Source organism: Pteropus vampyrus, unplaced genomic scaffold (genome assembly GCF_000151845.1).
Source record: "Pteropus vampyrus isolate Shadow unplaced genomic scaffold, Pvam_2.0 Scaffold2, whole genome shotgun sequence".
Taxonomy (NCBI): domain Eukaryota; kingdom Metazoa; phylum Chordata; class Mammalia; order Chiroptera; family Pteropodidae; genus Pteropus; species Pteropus vampyrus.
Window position 1 is genome coordinate 26,857,353 of NW_011888783.1, and position 14,278 is coordinate 26,871,630.

At 42.8% G+C, this 14,278-nt stretch overlaps 1 protein-coding gene across 12 annotated transcripts in view; it reads left to right on the forward strand.

The window, feature by feature from the left end:
* The window catches only part of ITGB6 (integrin subunit beta 6), a 122,161-nt gene that overhangs the window by 21,833 nt on the left and 86,050 nt on the right, over nucleotides 1–14,278 (forward strand). For 2 of the 12 annotated variants that reach the window (XM_011358692.2, XM_011358698.2), the window contains exon 2: nucleotides 4,673–4,761. The exons of 5 other annotated variants lie outside the window; for them this stretch is intronic. In XM_011358692.2, coding sequence (XP_011356994.1) covers nucleotides 4,673–4,761 — 89 coding nt within the window. Of the gene's footprint in view, nucleotides 1–3,347; nucleotides 3,428–4,672; nucleotides 4,762–14,278 lie in introns of those variants that run through there. 5 more of the 12 variants (XM_023529824.1, XM_023529814.1, XM_023529819.1 and 2 more) reach the window with 5 other exon arrangements.

A 14,278-nucleotide genomic window follows, 5' to 3' on the forward strand; every position in this document is an offset into this window, starting at 1 on the left:
AATTCTGGTGAGGAAGGAGGAGAGGAAAGGCAAAAGATTAGGCAGTGGTACTCTGTATAATAGACATATCATGCAAGCCACAAATGCGAGCCATAGTAGCCTCTATGTTCAGTACTTTTATTAAAAAAAAAGTATTTTTTTTTTTTTTTTTTGCAGAGAGAGAGAGATCATTAACACCTTGGCATAAAGTAGATGAGCAGACCACTGCTTACCAGACAAGAGGATCTCAGAATTCTGGTGAGGAAGGAGGAGAGGAAAGGCAAAAGATTAGGCAGTGGTACTCTGTATAATAGACATATCATGCAAGCCACAAATGCGAGCCATATATTTAACTGAAAAATTTCTAGTAACCACATTAGAAAGAAGTAATGACAAATAGGTGAAATATTTAATTGAACATATCCAAAATATTATCATTGCATCATGTAATCAATTTAAAAATTATTAAGAACCACTTTACATATTTTTCACACTAAGTCTCTGAAATCCAGCATGTATTTTATACTTGCAGCACTTCTCTGTTCCGACTAGTTACATTTCAAGTCCTCAATAGCCACATGTGATATGGTGACCACAGGGGACACCACAGAGGTAGAGCTCTTGCTAGCTGCCTAACGGAATTCAGAAGGGAAACACATTTATTAGGGGTTCACTATGCACTCTATAAAATACAAATACAATTTGTTTTCTTTCAGTTTGTGTGTCTCACTAACAAAGACAGCTAGAGCAGAGGGTAAATATCACAGAAATAGTATTTCAACTGGTATCTCCACTGCTTTTCCTATTGTTGCATATCCCTGGACTTAGCATTTTTTTTAGCTTCATCTCTGAAATTTTTTCATCTCTAAAGCTGGTAATAATTGCATTTATTTTAAAAGTTTAGTGTAAAAATTATAAAAATGCTTTATAAACTAAATAGCTATACTGGTTTACCAAAAAGAAAAAAGAGCTGTGTGTTTTGAATGCTAGTCTCTGTGCTAGACACTTCGCATATGTTGTCTTAATCTTTAAAATATCTCTATCAGAGGGTATTATTATGAAGATTTTAAAAGGAAGAAACTGAAGCCCATAGAAATTAAGTATCTCTGCAAATTCATGCAAATAGTGAGTGGCAGAGCCAATCATAGCTTTGAGAATAGATTGGATTATATTCATGGCATTATTCGCAAGAGCGAGTGAGTGAGAGAATGAATCTTATCTTCCATTTTCTGAGACGTGTTGGTATTTTAAAGATGAAGAAACTGGCTTTATAATTATATCCAGGATCACACACATGGCGAATTAATGGCCCTGATAAATTTAGAATTGGACAACCTCTAGAGTTGTCATTCTGGTTTTAAGTCCATTGAACCCTCTGAGCCCAAGGAATCTCCTGATTACTGAGATTACTTTTTAATTCAGAAAAATGAAAAGCTAATCCCTTTGAGGTCAGATCTCTTCAATGGAGGAAATGAACACATAGGACTGGTAGGGAAATTCATTACCATTCGATGATTCTGCCCCTTCTTCCTGGAAAGTGAGTTTCTTTAATGAGATGGTTTATCATCAACTTTTTTAGCTTCAGCTGAACTTTTGCAGATATAGATAAGAAATACTATTTGTGACTAAGTTCCTCCACAAGTGCACATAGACTCAGTATAAGGTGAGGCATTAATGCCTCCAAAAGCATATTGTTTCTATGACAGCAAGTGACACGATTTGTGTTAGCCTACATTTTTTTCAATGTATTTCCACCAGAACTGCTTACCAGGTGGGCTCCCCTCTCAGCATGTACACCTTAATCCTTCCCAGTGCAGTACCTTTGCAGGTACTGTTCCCATTGCCTGGAGCGCCTTGTCCCTCAGTATCCCTCATCCAAATCATGTTTGTCCTACAGGGATCATTAGCATAAGTTAGAAATCTGACAATTTCAGGCTGCATCATTTCTACATCTTTGACTTCAAAGCACATATTGTCTGCACCTTTCATTTTATCCCATCTCATAGTCCACCTTGTTTTGTCATTGAACTAGCTCATGTGTGCGTGTTTACCCAATTAGATAAAGGTTCCTTAAGACAGGGCCTGGGTATCTACAGTGTTCTGTACTTCAGCAGTAGTTAACATATTTTATTTACTAACCGCTTGAATGTGCTTATTCTGTCTAATGGGGTTGGGTTTATAATAGGTATGTAATATCTGTTGAATTAAATAAACTTTAGATTTGAAAAAACCGCATAGAGTAGATTTTCTAGAAGTAACAAAGTTCTGCCAAGATTTTTTTAAAAAACAAATTTATTTAAATTAGTTTCAAGTATACAGTACATTGGTTAGACATCTATAATGTTCATAAAATGATCCCCCAATTCCTCCCTTCCTCCCCTGGCCCTTCACTTAGCCATCATATTAATGCTAACTGCATTCATCTGCCATGCTCCCTATGCCCAACTATCAACTACTAATTTGTACTTCTTTAACCCTTCACCCCGTTCTCCCAGCCTCTCAACCCTCCTCCCCTCTGTCCGTCACCAAAGATTTCAAGATTCTTAATTGCCTCATTCTCCTTTCCTCTTTGTCACATCTCTATAGACCTTGAATGTGAGTTAGTAAATCTTGCTGTCTTTCCATTTTTACATCTGTTCAAGAGTACTTTGATAATGCTGCTCCCCACTCACAGTGTGTATTAATACCCTCAAGCAAAAGACTGAATTATTTCGCAAAGAATATGATCAGAGTAACACGGAAAGCAATGAAATTAATATGGATATCGAAAAACTTTGCTCCAGGTGAATTGAAAAACTAATTGAAAACTGTGACTCAGCGTCCGTCTGCATTTTTCCTGGTTTAACAAAGCAGTACAAAATGTACGGTAGTCATGGATAAACTCTTTATGCCCTTCCAGGTAATGACTAACTGTGTGTGTGACTAAGACAGAATAGGAGAACGTCTCAGAACTTAGGGGGAAAAAAAAGTTCTCATAACTAATTAGTCCTGGATACTCCCAGTTCTGGGAAAGATTATCATGTCATAGACTTGGGTGACATCAGTGTTTTTGTCAATAAGAACCTGTGAGGAGTAGTTATTGTCTTTAATTTAAAAGTAAGTACAGTGATAAAATTCAGGGATCTATTAAGTCCTTGAGCACCCAGAGGGACCTTATTGCATACATTTACCCTTTTTGCAAGGCTTTTCATATTTCCACCAAGATGTATTTGTGAAGTCAGCGAGCACCAGGACACAGTGCATGTTGGCAAAACAGAATGTTCCTTTGGGGTCTGGGTTTTCAGGTCCTTGAAGAATACACTGGGCTGGCAATCTTCATAAGAACAGGTACTCAGGTTTACCTTTAAGTAAAACAAATTAAATTCCAGCATGAAGACTGTTATCAGAAATCCCCAAGACCAGCCCAGCTCCGGAACTCTCCCTCCTGCTGCCATGGATATTTTGTCAGGTAAACAGAACTGTTGGCCACTTTAATGCACTCTACCTGCCTTGGGCTATTTTAAAGTTATCTGACTTTCTAGCCTGTACAATTGGCTATGCTTTGCCGTCAAAGCTGCTTTTTAAAAAAATTTGAAACCAGTTGATTCCTCTAGTGGGTTTTCTCCATGTTTCTTCAATGATTACATATGAGGATTGAGGAGGAGGTGGTGCTGGGGGCACCACCTCAGGGGGCACCCTCCAGATACTTTACTAATCACCTTAGTCGAGGCCACCCCACCCACATCCTGAGCTGGTGAGGGGCCTCTGGTTTCGTCAGTTGCTGGTCTAGAATCCTTCTGGAGTCCCATCATTTCCTCATTCTCCACATCCAATCAATCAGCAAGTCCTGTCAGTTGTGCTTTCAAAGACCGCCAACCTGTGTGTGCTCTCTGGGTTTTATATATTCACCTAATCATCATCCTTTCCCTTCTGTCTTACCATACCAGACCCCTGCCTGGTCTCCCTGCTGCTTCTCTTGCTCCACTAAAGTCCATTCCTGCCACAGCAGCCTAAGTTATCTTTTTAGAACATAAAAAAGATCATATGGCTCCTTTGTTTCAAACTCTAATTGCTTCCCATTAGGCTTAAAGCAAAAAACGAATCTCTCTCCTGCCTGGCAGAGCCCTCTATCATCTGGGTCTTCTGATGCCCAAAAACCGATCCCTTCTGGCATGCCCCCTCCTTCCCTGGATGGCTTACATTCTTTCCATCATCAGAGCTCATGAAGCTCACCCTGCCTCCTTGCCTTTGCTGTTCCTCTGCCAGGAACCCTCTTTCCTCTGATCTTCACACAGATGGTTCCTTCTTCATGCTAATCTTAACTTGCAGTCACCTCCTCAAGGAGGCCTTCCTTGGGTTCCCACTTCAAAGGAGCTACCTAGTCACCCTTTACCACATCATCCTAAATTAATTCTCTGGAGAGCACTTAATCACAATCTAATATTTTCTTATTTATTATTTTTAATTGATTTATTTAGCATTTATTTTTCTTCACTAGGATATTATTCTCTTACTCTTATATCTCCAGTGTGTAGAACAGAGCCTGTCAAAGAATAAGTGCTTAATAAGTATTTTCTGAATGGATGACTAGATAAATACTAGTAAATATCATGGCCAAAGCCATTCAGTAATGGTTTCACCCTACATTACACTGACATAACCAGTTTCAATTTAAATATAACTTTTACTACATTATCTCATGTGATCTTTGTAGGAAGCTCTGGGAAAATCAAGGAAAGGGAATCAAAGGACCTGGCTGCCAAGAAGCTGCTTTCTGTCTGATGCCAGAAAAAGGAACAGCAGGTTAGAGGTTCAACACTTTTCTTGTGGCAGGGCTGCTGAGCCCAAGCAAAGGTCATACACATGCGATGAGGACCCGCCCACTTTCCAAGCTTTTATTTGCATGGTTGATCTGCATCATCTTGTCTTTTAGCTGAAGGACCTGGGAAGAGTTTAATGAATGAGAGGTGGAGACTTAGGGAGAAATGCAATGTGGGGGGTGTTGACCAAGACGCTGTGGGGAGGCCTAGCAGGGCCTGAGCCCCTAGTGGAGTGAGACCAGAACCAGGAGCTGAGCAGCCGTTTGCACAAGAGAATGTTGGATCCTCAGACACAGCAGAGCAGCCTTGAAACTCAAAATATGAAAAATGGCACAGGGTGGGGTGAGGGTGTTGTCCCTTCCTCTGAATGTGGTGTGACCACAGCATGAGTAGGAATGGCAGGAAACACAGAGCTCTGTGACATTTTGCAGGTGGGGCAGGGGCCAAGGGACACCTTTGTGGCACTGGAAGACAGGCCTTGAGTGAGGGCAGCATCATAAGGACAATTTTCATGAGGGACATTGCAGTGTTTCACTTTCAGCAGTGCCAACGTCTCAGTCCACTAAATGAATCTCCAGACCACGAGAAGGTTCTGCAAGGCCTAGCCACCCAAAAGCTCATGGAGGCCCTAGCCAGCAGCTCAGGCCCTGGGCGAGGTGGGGCGGAGGCAGACACCTGGGCCCTGTGCAGAGGTATTCTCACACAGGGCATCAGCAGACCGGCAGTTTCGAATGACAAACAAGTCATGAACCTCCCAAACCTACGGATGGTTTCTGAGCATACTTGATACATCCTGTGGACTCACCCCAAATAAGCAGAGACTTTGAGAAAAGTGAGGCATGGAGGGCCAGAGTTATGCAAATAGTATAGTCAGCTTGCAAAATTTGAGTGAAAATGTGATCTAATTAGCCCCCACAGGCTGGTGAGGCCTGGAGACATTACAGCCCTGCCAAGGAGGCTTAGTAAACAGGTTCAGACCTACTCAGCTGGGAAGCAGTTAAGTACCGATGCCAAGGGGGGGCCAAAAGCAAGGATGGGCAGAACAATGGCCCTGTTGTGGACCCAGGCCTCCATGGGCTTCTGCGGTGGTGCCCCAGGCCCACCGGCCATACTGCTTCTGCACTTAAATAGGCATAATTAATTAACGGAAGCTAATTGTAATCACTTCTGCCTTGGGGCTACATTCTACAGAAATTTACAAAATATGGAAAAGAGTTTCCTGCCCTGCAATGACACTGTAACCCCAACAAAAAGGAGACCCAGATTGTCAAAAAATCTATGGCAAAAGGGTTTCATTTAGATTGGATCTGTAATGTTATCTATTATGAAGTTAAATATAAACATATGTAATTGTCTTTCATATCAATTAGCTCTGTTTATTGGGGACAGAGACTGTAACTTACGCATTCTTACATCCTCAAAAGCCTCCTGGGATTTTGCGCATAGCAGGTGCTTAGTATCTGTTATGTCAGAGAATAGAATTCCAAAGAGAAACAAGTGTGTTCTTTCTGACGTGGGAGCTCATCTTCGAAGGTGAAACCCTGGAGTGTGGTGTGAAGAGGGCACACTCCTAGTGACTGAAGAGAATCAGGTCCTTTTCCATTAATGCTCCCAGGAAACATAAAACAATTCTACTTAAATAGAGTTGAATTCCAGGTAAAACAAGAAGTTAATGAAACAATTCTACCTTTTGTAGCGGTCTAGCTGCTCCCACTCTAGAAAAGATCCACATATTTGGTTTCATCCTATTGATTGGAGAGCTCTGTGTGTGTATGGATGGCTGCGGTCTGTGGGATGTGTGCACCCACGTGTGTTTGTGTGCTTTGTTAACAAAAGAAGAGAAACCGTCACAATCACGGCCACGATAGTGAGCACTGAAAATGCCACTGCTAAGCAACTAGAATAAAAGTTCGTCAATGGAAAAGACAGAGATTTAAAAGCTGACCGAAAAGCAATGAGATATGGCCATAGTTGAGTAGCCCAGGAACCTCTGAATAGTCACCGAAAGAAGCCCTGGGTCAGTATGTGGTTAGGGGGAGACTGGTGCTGTGACTGAGCCGGATGAAAAGGTTCTCGGGGCAGGCAGATGTCTGCTGTGGCAGAGTAAGGAACTCACAACCAAACCTCGTTTACCCATCCTTAAATGGGCCTCCCTGGAGCCTCTCAGCAGACCAGCTAGTCACATTGGTCCCATGTGGAATCCAGGTAGCTTCACCACCAGCCCTGGGAAGTCTGCCTGTCTTAGAGTTGACTTCACAAATGGATCTCCCAGGCATTTTCAGGCAAACTAAAAGGCCCTGGGATTGCAGCATCTTGGGGCTATTTGGTGTACTGTAATCATTACTGTTGCATCACTACAGCTGCTGTGACCAGGAAGGCAATGTATGCTTTAGGAAATGTGTCAGTCCTTAAACGATAGCCCACCTTTTTGAGAATTCAGTCTGCCCCAAGACTCTGACTTCAAATTCATTTGACGCATGGCAGCCACACCTCCAGGTTTCCTAGAATACCCTCCAGATATCCTGCTCCCTTATTCCATGAAGACTTCATAGGAAGCCCTTGTCAGGGCTTGGAGCTTGCTTCGGGCTGGGAATATATCACCACCCTAGTTAGATAGCAAAACCAGGGTTGTTCCCATCAACAGCTACTTCTGAAATGATGGTGACTCATGGGTCCCCACCACCTTCAGAGCTGAAGGTGAGTCATCAAGGAGACAAGAAATTGCTGTCTAGGCCCTCAGAGCCTGGATTTAGGAATGAAAAGACCCAGTCAGACAGGACAGGGACAAGCCCGAAGTCCTTAACCACTCTCCCTGAGCTGAGCCATGTTAAGCCTTAAATTTAATCCATTTTTTCTCCCACCACTTTTCATTTTTATTTATTACTACCCGTTGAGCCAGAAGCAGAATGGTCAAAACATTTCCAGTGACGCTGAATTTTCAGGGTATTTACAGTCGGCCTGGAAGCAGCAGGAAGTGGGATTTATAGATTTGCAGAACCGGGCAGGCAATCTCCCAAGCCTCAGCATTTGGACTTGTTTTTAATTAAATAAATGTGCAGGCTTTAATGGGACATGATCTCTGGAACCCTGGAGGGTCTCCCAATAAATTGAGATAAGATCCTTAACCCAAAGTCATTTGCATCCCCTAGAGAACACTGACAGGTGGGCGTTCTGGCAAGTGGGAAGGATGATTGCAGAGAGAAGTAAATCCCTGGGAGGTCAGCGAGGACTTGGCAGTGTAGAGGATGCTGTCACATCTACTATGAAAAGGAAAAGATTCTTGCAGCATGATGAGCTATTTCAGCAATGGCGAGGCGGTAGCCATCAGTGATAAAAAGCACGGCTCCTTCTGCTTGAGTTCTACTCCCAGCTTCTCGTCCATACTGGCTGACCTTAGATAGGTTACTTGAACTCTCTTAGCGAAGTTTCCATGCTTTTAGGATAGAAATAATAATAGTACCTCCAACAAAGATCACCATAAGCAAACCTCAAATGGCTGCTAATTTAAGAGCCTTGTCTGCATCCATCGAACCACAGGGCTCCTCTTCTCCAAACTCGCTAACGATTTCCTGTCTCATTGAGAGGAGAACCCAGGTGCCTTCTAGGGCCTTCAAGGTTCTGTTTGCCCACTAGTTCTCTCATCTTCACCACTCTCCCCGTACCCACGGCTCTGATTCCCCTGGACGGCTTGCAGTTCCCGGCACACAGAGCAGCCTGCCATGCGCCTCCCTCTACTTGTTCCTTCATCCTGAAATGCCCCCTGGCCCCATATGGGCTCCTCCGTTAGAGTTATTTGTGATACAATGTCACCTCCTTAGAGAGAATCACCCTGACAACACTGGATAAAATAGCCAACACCTCCCCCAACACTCCTGAATATTTGGTGAGTGAGAAACAGCTGTTGTTATGTGTTTGTCTCCAAAGTCTGCGAGGTTTGTAGGTACACCCACAAAGACAGTTAGCATCTGTCATCCCGAGTGCCAACTGATCCAAGTTCCTCACTCACAAGGCTGCAGGGAACCTCTCTGCCACCACCCATCCTGGGGTGGGCAGAGTTTCCACCAAGGGTACAAGCTGCCCTCAGTGGAGCCCTGCAGTTCACAGGGGCCAGAAGAGTCCTGGGTGCCAAGCAGAGAGGAGAAGAGCCTCTTTCCCAGCATCTTGTCACATGCAAGTTATCCACATTGTCATTGACCACGCCTCCCTCACTGAGGTTTATTGAGCAGTTTTTACCTCCTTTAGCCATCTGCTCCTTGACCAGAGTTCAGAGTCCTCCAAGCTAGATGAAGAGTGAAGAACTACCAGTCCCACCATCTTCCCTACTTTGTTCCCTCCTCCAGCAGCTTCTTCCCCAATCCCTCTCCAAAAATAAAGAAAAAAAGCTGTGTGCATCTAGTTCGTAGAGACACCACAGACGCAAACAGAAGTCAAGAGCAGGGCCATGCAGGCGAGGAAGGGGGTAGTCCAAGTGGACTAATAGTGCTCATGTGGAGCCTTTATGCAAATTAGTAAAGAAGGTGTCCTTATGTCAAGACACTGTACCTCTGTCTCCTAGAAAACTGTCACATTAAATAGACAACTCCACAATGTCAACAATGAGAGTTGTGTTTACCCAGGTGCCCCACTAAGCACGTTATCTGAATTAAGTTAGCGCTTTCATCTCTGTACCTGACACGCCGTAGGCCAACTTTGGCTTGTTCAATTAATAGTGTCCATCAACATCAGGGCGCAGTGAACAGTCTGGCCCTTCTCACATTCTTAGTGTTTGCAGACAATCTACCTTCCCAGCCTCTTTCTTAATCTGTGAAATCAGAGCAAGGGCAATATGAGTGGCAAGAGGGTCCTACCTGCTTCCCAGGCCACCCCAATTACCTTCCAGGCATCAACTGGTCATCTTGCCAGCCAGTTGGAGTAAAAGAGACGGGCATGAGGCTGAGGGCAGGCTAGGGTAGGCCTAGTACTAGGACTAGCATTTTCCCTCTCACCCACGCTCTGCTCAGGAGGCAGCAAGGAAAGCTTAGGTCATGCTGCCTGGAAGCTGGAGAGGGAGCAGCTCACCTACCCTCCCATTCCACTAGACCCAGCCTCACCCATAGCACAGGCCACTTCAGACCTTCAGGAGACCCCCAGGGCTGGAAACTGGCAGCTGAGAGGACAGACTGTTTGCATTGCTCTGTTTTGTTTTGTTTGAAGAAGGGCACTCCAGCTACAGTGCTAAGCGAAACCACATTACCCTGGGATGGCTTTATTCATGGAGGACCAAGATTGAAAGCCTCTGCTTATTTCTCAAACAAAAAAGCCAAACATGAGTGCTCCAGATGGATCCCACTGCCTGCTCACTCCTACCAGGCTTGTTCCCACCCCAGACCACCCAGCTGTCCACACTAGTGCTCCATTTCTCTCTGTCTGATGCTGTCAGGAGGCACTGAGTAGAGAGTACTTTCAGCAGAAGCTTTAAAGTGGTTCCTAGAATGCAAAGTCCTGAACTCATGACATGGCAGATGTGGGCACCAGCACAGCTGATCGAGCCATCTCTGGTCCCAGGCTTGAATGCACTGATGATGCCATCTCTACCACCTGACTCCCTGGGCCTTCTACCCTGCACCTAGAGAACAGGGGAAAGAGCGGTCTGCCAAGTGACGGTGCACACTGAGACACAAAGGAGAGGAGACCGTGAAAGTGAGCAAGACGATGAGACTCAAAATGAAGCAGAGACGGGACCAGTTATGACCAGGGCTCTGGAGTGAAAAAGAGGTCTCAATCCCGATTAGAATCCAATTATTATCAGCATGACATTGGGCAAGTTACTTAATCTCTCTTAATATGAAGCATTGGCTACCTTATTTATGGAAAGAAAGGAATAATATTTACCTCACTGTACCAATCAGGGTCACAGTAGGAGAAAGAAATGACACCAGTTATTTTAATAGAAGGCATTAAATATAAAGGATGTTGACAGGGTACAAAGCTGTTAACTAGGCAACAGAAAGTGTAAAATGATACGTCTAAGGCATCACTAAGATAGTAACAGGGAGAAGTAGCTACACCCTTGGGGCTGGGAAAGAAAACAAGAGAAGGATCTAAAATTATTGAAATTTAGAAACTTAAGGAGGGTTCCTTCAGGGTTGGGACTCACACCTCTAAGGAGGGCACTGGGGTCTCTTAGTGGGCACAATGAGGCTGGTTCTCTGGGTGTTGAGAAAACAGCAAACCAGATTTGACTGTGCTGCTGGAATGAGCTCCACTGCCAGGGCGAGGAGGCGTTGCTGGGGAGACACTAGAACAGGAAGCAGACAAGAAGCAGCAGGTCCCTTCTCCCTCCCTCAGGCTTGCAGCCTCCCTCTATTGGCCCTGTTGGCAGAGCCAAGCATGAAGCAGCTGGCAAAGCAGAAATGTGGTTTGCAAAGTCCCAGTTTCGGCATTACAAAGCAGGGGATAGAGGGCTGGATCTGGAGCTCAGAGACATTAAGTTAACAAATGGCCCATTTACAGTTAGGATTAAATGAAAGAATGTGTATAAAATGCTTAGCACAGTGCCAGGCACATAGTAGATGCTAAATAACTATCATCATCATCATCATCATCATCGCCATCATCATCGCTGTCATTATTATGATAGATAAATGAGCTTGGCAATCAGATGGAGCATAAGGCGGGCTCTGTAATGGATTGATTATGAGAGTAAAGATCAATTTCTGGATTCTTTTTCAGATGGTTTACGGATTTCAGGTATAATATAAAGGACAAAAGTGCTATCAAAAAGTAGCAAGTCTGTAAATTCATCACATGAATTTGATCTCTAAAACATCCATCCCTCTTCATTCCCATGGCCCCCCACTAGATCAGATCCAGATTCATTAATCCCCTTCTGCCCCCTCCAGTCCATCTAAATCATTGCTACAAGTCCAATAGTCATTCCTACTGACTATTGTCATCTTATTAGACTCTCGTCACCTATGGATCAAAAGCCAAATTCCTGTGAGAAACATTTAACACTCAATGATCTGGATTGGGAGCTGCAGAAATGCTAATTTCCATTGGATCTAACGAGGCCCTCCCCATACTAGATTTACGTTAGGAAAGTGAGGGGTGGGAAAGAAGTTAGCTAGACCTGAACCTAAGAAATCTCTCTTCAGAAGTCCTAATATCATCTCTAATTCAGAATGTCAAGAACAAGATTAATGATCCTTTTGCCTTCCACCTACCTCTTAACCTTTAAGGTCCTCATCACTGCTAAGGTAATGTCCTCTGGCCCTGAGCTCATGAAGTGCTACTTTCTTCTTCCTCATTAAAGCAGCAACTCCTTTCTCTCTCTTTGTTTTCTTTAATAGAGTCTTCTTTTACAGTTATCTGTATCAGTCAGCTAAGGCTAAAATAAGCTGTGGTAACAAATAACTCCAAAAATCTCAGTGAGTTACAATGACAATTCTTTTTTCTTATACATGTAAATGTCGGCTCTGGGTCAATGACGGATTTACTTCACTCCCTTTTCACTCCAGTATCTAGGCTTACAGAGCAGCTCCTGTGAGGAACATTCCTAGTTTCATAGCAGAGGGAAAAGAGAAAACAGCGGGACCTTGAAGTATCTCTCAAAGCTTCTGTTAGGAAGTAGCAAGTATCATTTCCACCCACTTTTTATTGGTCAAAGATAGCCACATGGCTCCTTATGAGTTCAGTAAGGCAAAATGTATAATATTCATTAGATTAAGGGAATTGCAAGTCATACAACCGAGCTTGACATCAGTGGTTATGAATGCGTAAAATGAATACTTTGATCAATGAAACAATCTACCATGCCATCCTAGTCAAGGATTCTATCACCTCACACCTGGATTATTAAAGCCCCGGGGATGATGAATTCTAATTTAACCTGTCCTCAAAAGAAGTGTTCCCACAGATTCTTTTGCTGTCCCTGCCTCTAGCCTCTTAGTTTGATATTAGCAGTGCAGTAGCTGCCACGATATTATTCCCTAAATGCGATTATCATCTTGCTCATGACGATAATGTTATTCTCTTGCTCAGAACCTTCAGTAGCTCCCTATTGCCAATCAGTTCAAATCTAAATTCTGCAGCCTGGCATTCAAGACTTCCATCAACTTGTACTCTCTTTCAAGTCCAACTGCATCTTAGCCCCAACTCCTCAGATCCAGCCAGAGGTCATGCTTTTCTTCACAACTATTCTAAGGTTTTGATTGATATTAATCTTTCTCTGTGCTTTTTCTTGGCTCCTCTCCCACTTACTTTTACAACTAGTTTCTGTCCTTTAATTTCTTTAAGTGTTGTCTCGAATCTCATCTTCAAAAATGTCCTTGAATAACTTTTCTCCACTCTCTACACTCCACAAAATTCAGAATTAGAGTTTGATGCTCTTGTTTTTATTTTCTGCTTATAGAATTATTGTGTATTGCTGTGAGAAAAGACCTCGGGGATGTTCTATACCACGCACGTTACCTCTTTTGAATTTAGGTATGAGAAAATTGAGCCTAGAAAAGAATGAGAAGAAAAGTCACTAATTTATGGAGAGGCTAAGTTGGGAGGAGAATTAAGTCTTCTAGCTCCTTGTTATTATTTTTTCCTTGTATCAGTTTGCCCCTTTTAATTTATATTTATTTCTTGAGCTAGATGATAATCTGCTTTAGGGAAAGGATGCCTCATTATATTATCTGTCATACAAGACCCTTGACATATGTTATTTCTAATTCTAACAACAACCTTGCAAGGTATCAGTTATTCTTATTTCACCAATGAGAAGACTAATGGTTAGGTAAGTCAAGTTAAGGACCCAAGACCAAATAATCAATAAATAGTAAAGACAGGATTTTTTGAATGTTTACTATGTGCTTGAAGTTGTGCTAGTCTCAAAGAAATTAAAATACAATTTACTTAAAAAATAAATGCCATGACTTCAACATAGTTCATAATAAATCTTTAACGAGTAATATATTCAGGACTACGGAAATTTATGTAAGACAGGCATTGTGGCCAAGGTACTGAAAAAAAGAATGGACTTGAGCTTGGAAATTAAGGATGCACAGGATATGTATAATCTAAGTAGATACGGTGAGTGGGTGTAGGCATTTACACTAAGGATAAGGGAGTGAGCAGAAACTGATAAAAATGGGTTGTTGGGGAAATGGGGAAAAACCTGTTTTGCAAAAGCCATAGTTTTTACAGGAATGTCATACACAGCAAATTACAATGATAAGAGCAAAGTTATAGAAAGTTTGAATGTCAGGTATTTGGGGATTATTCTGTGGGTTATGAGGAATCACCAAAGATTGCTGACCTATAAAAGTAGTGTTTTAGCCAGTTATATAATATGTGAGTGGAGGAAAAAGAACTGGGAGAGGAGAGACTACGTAAAGACCTCAAAAAATGCATTAAAGACTACTTTAACCATCTACTCTGGAACTGAGAAGTCTGACATGGGGGTGGGCAGATTTTGAGGGTATGAAAATCCTATTATAGGTGCAAGAATTATTTCTGTTGTTTGAGGAGGT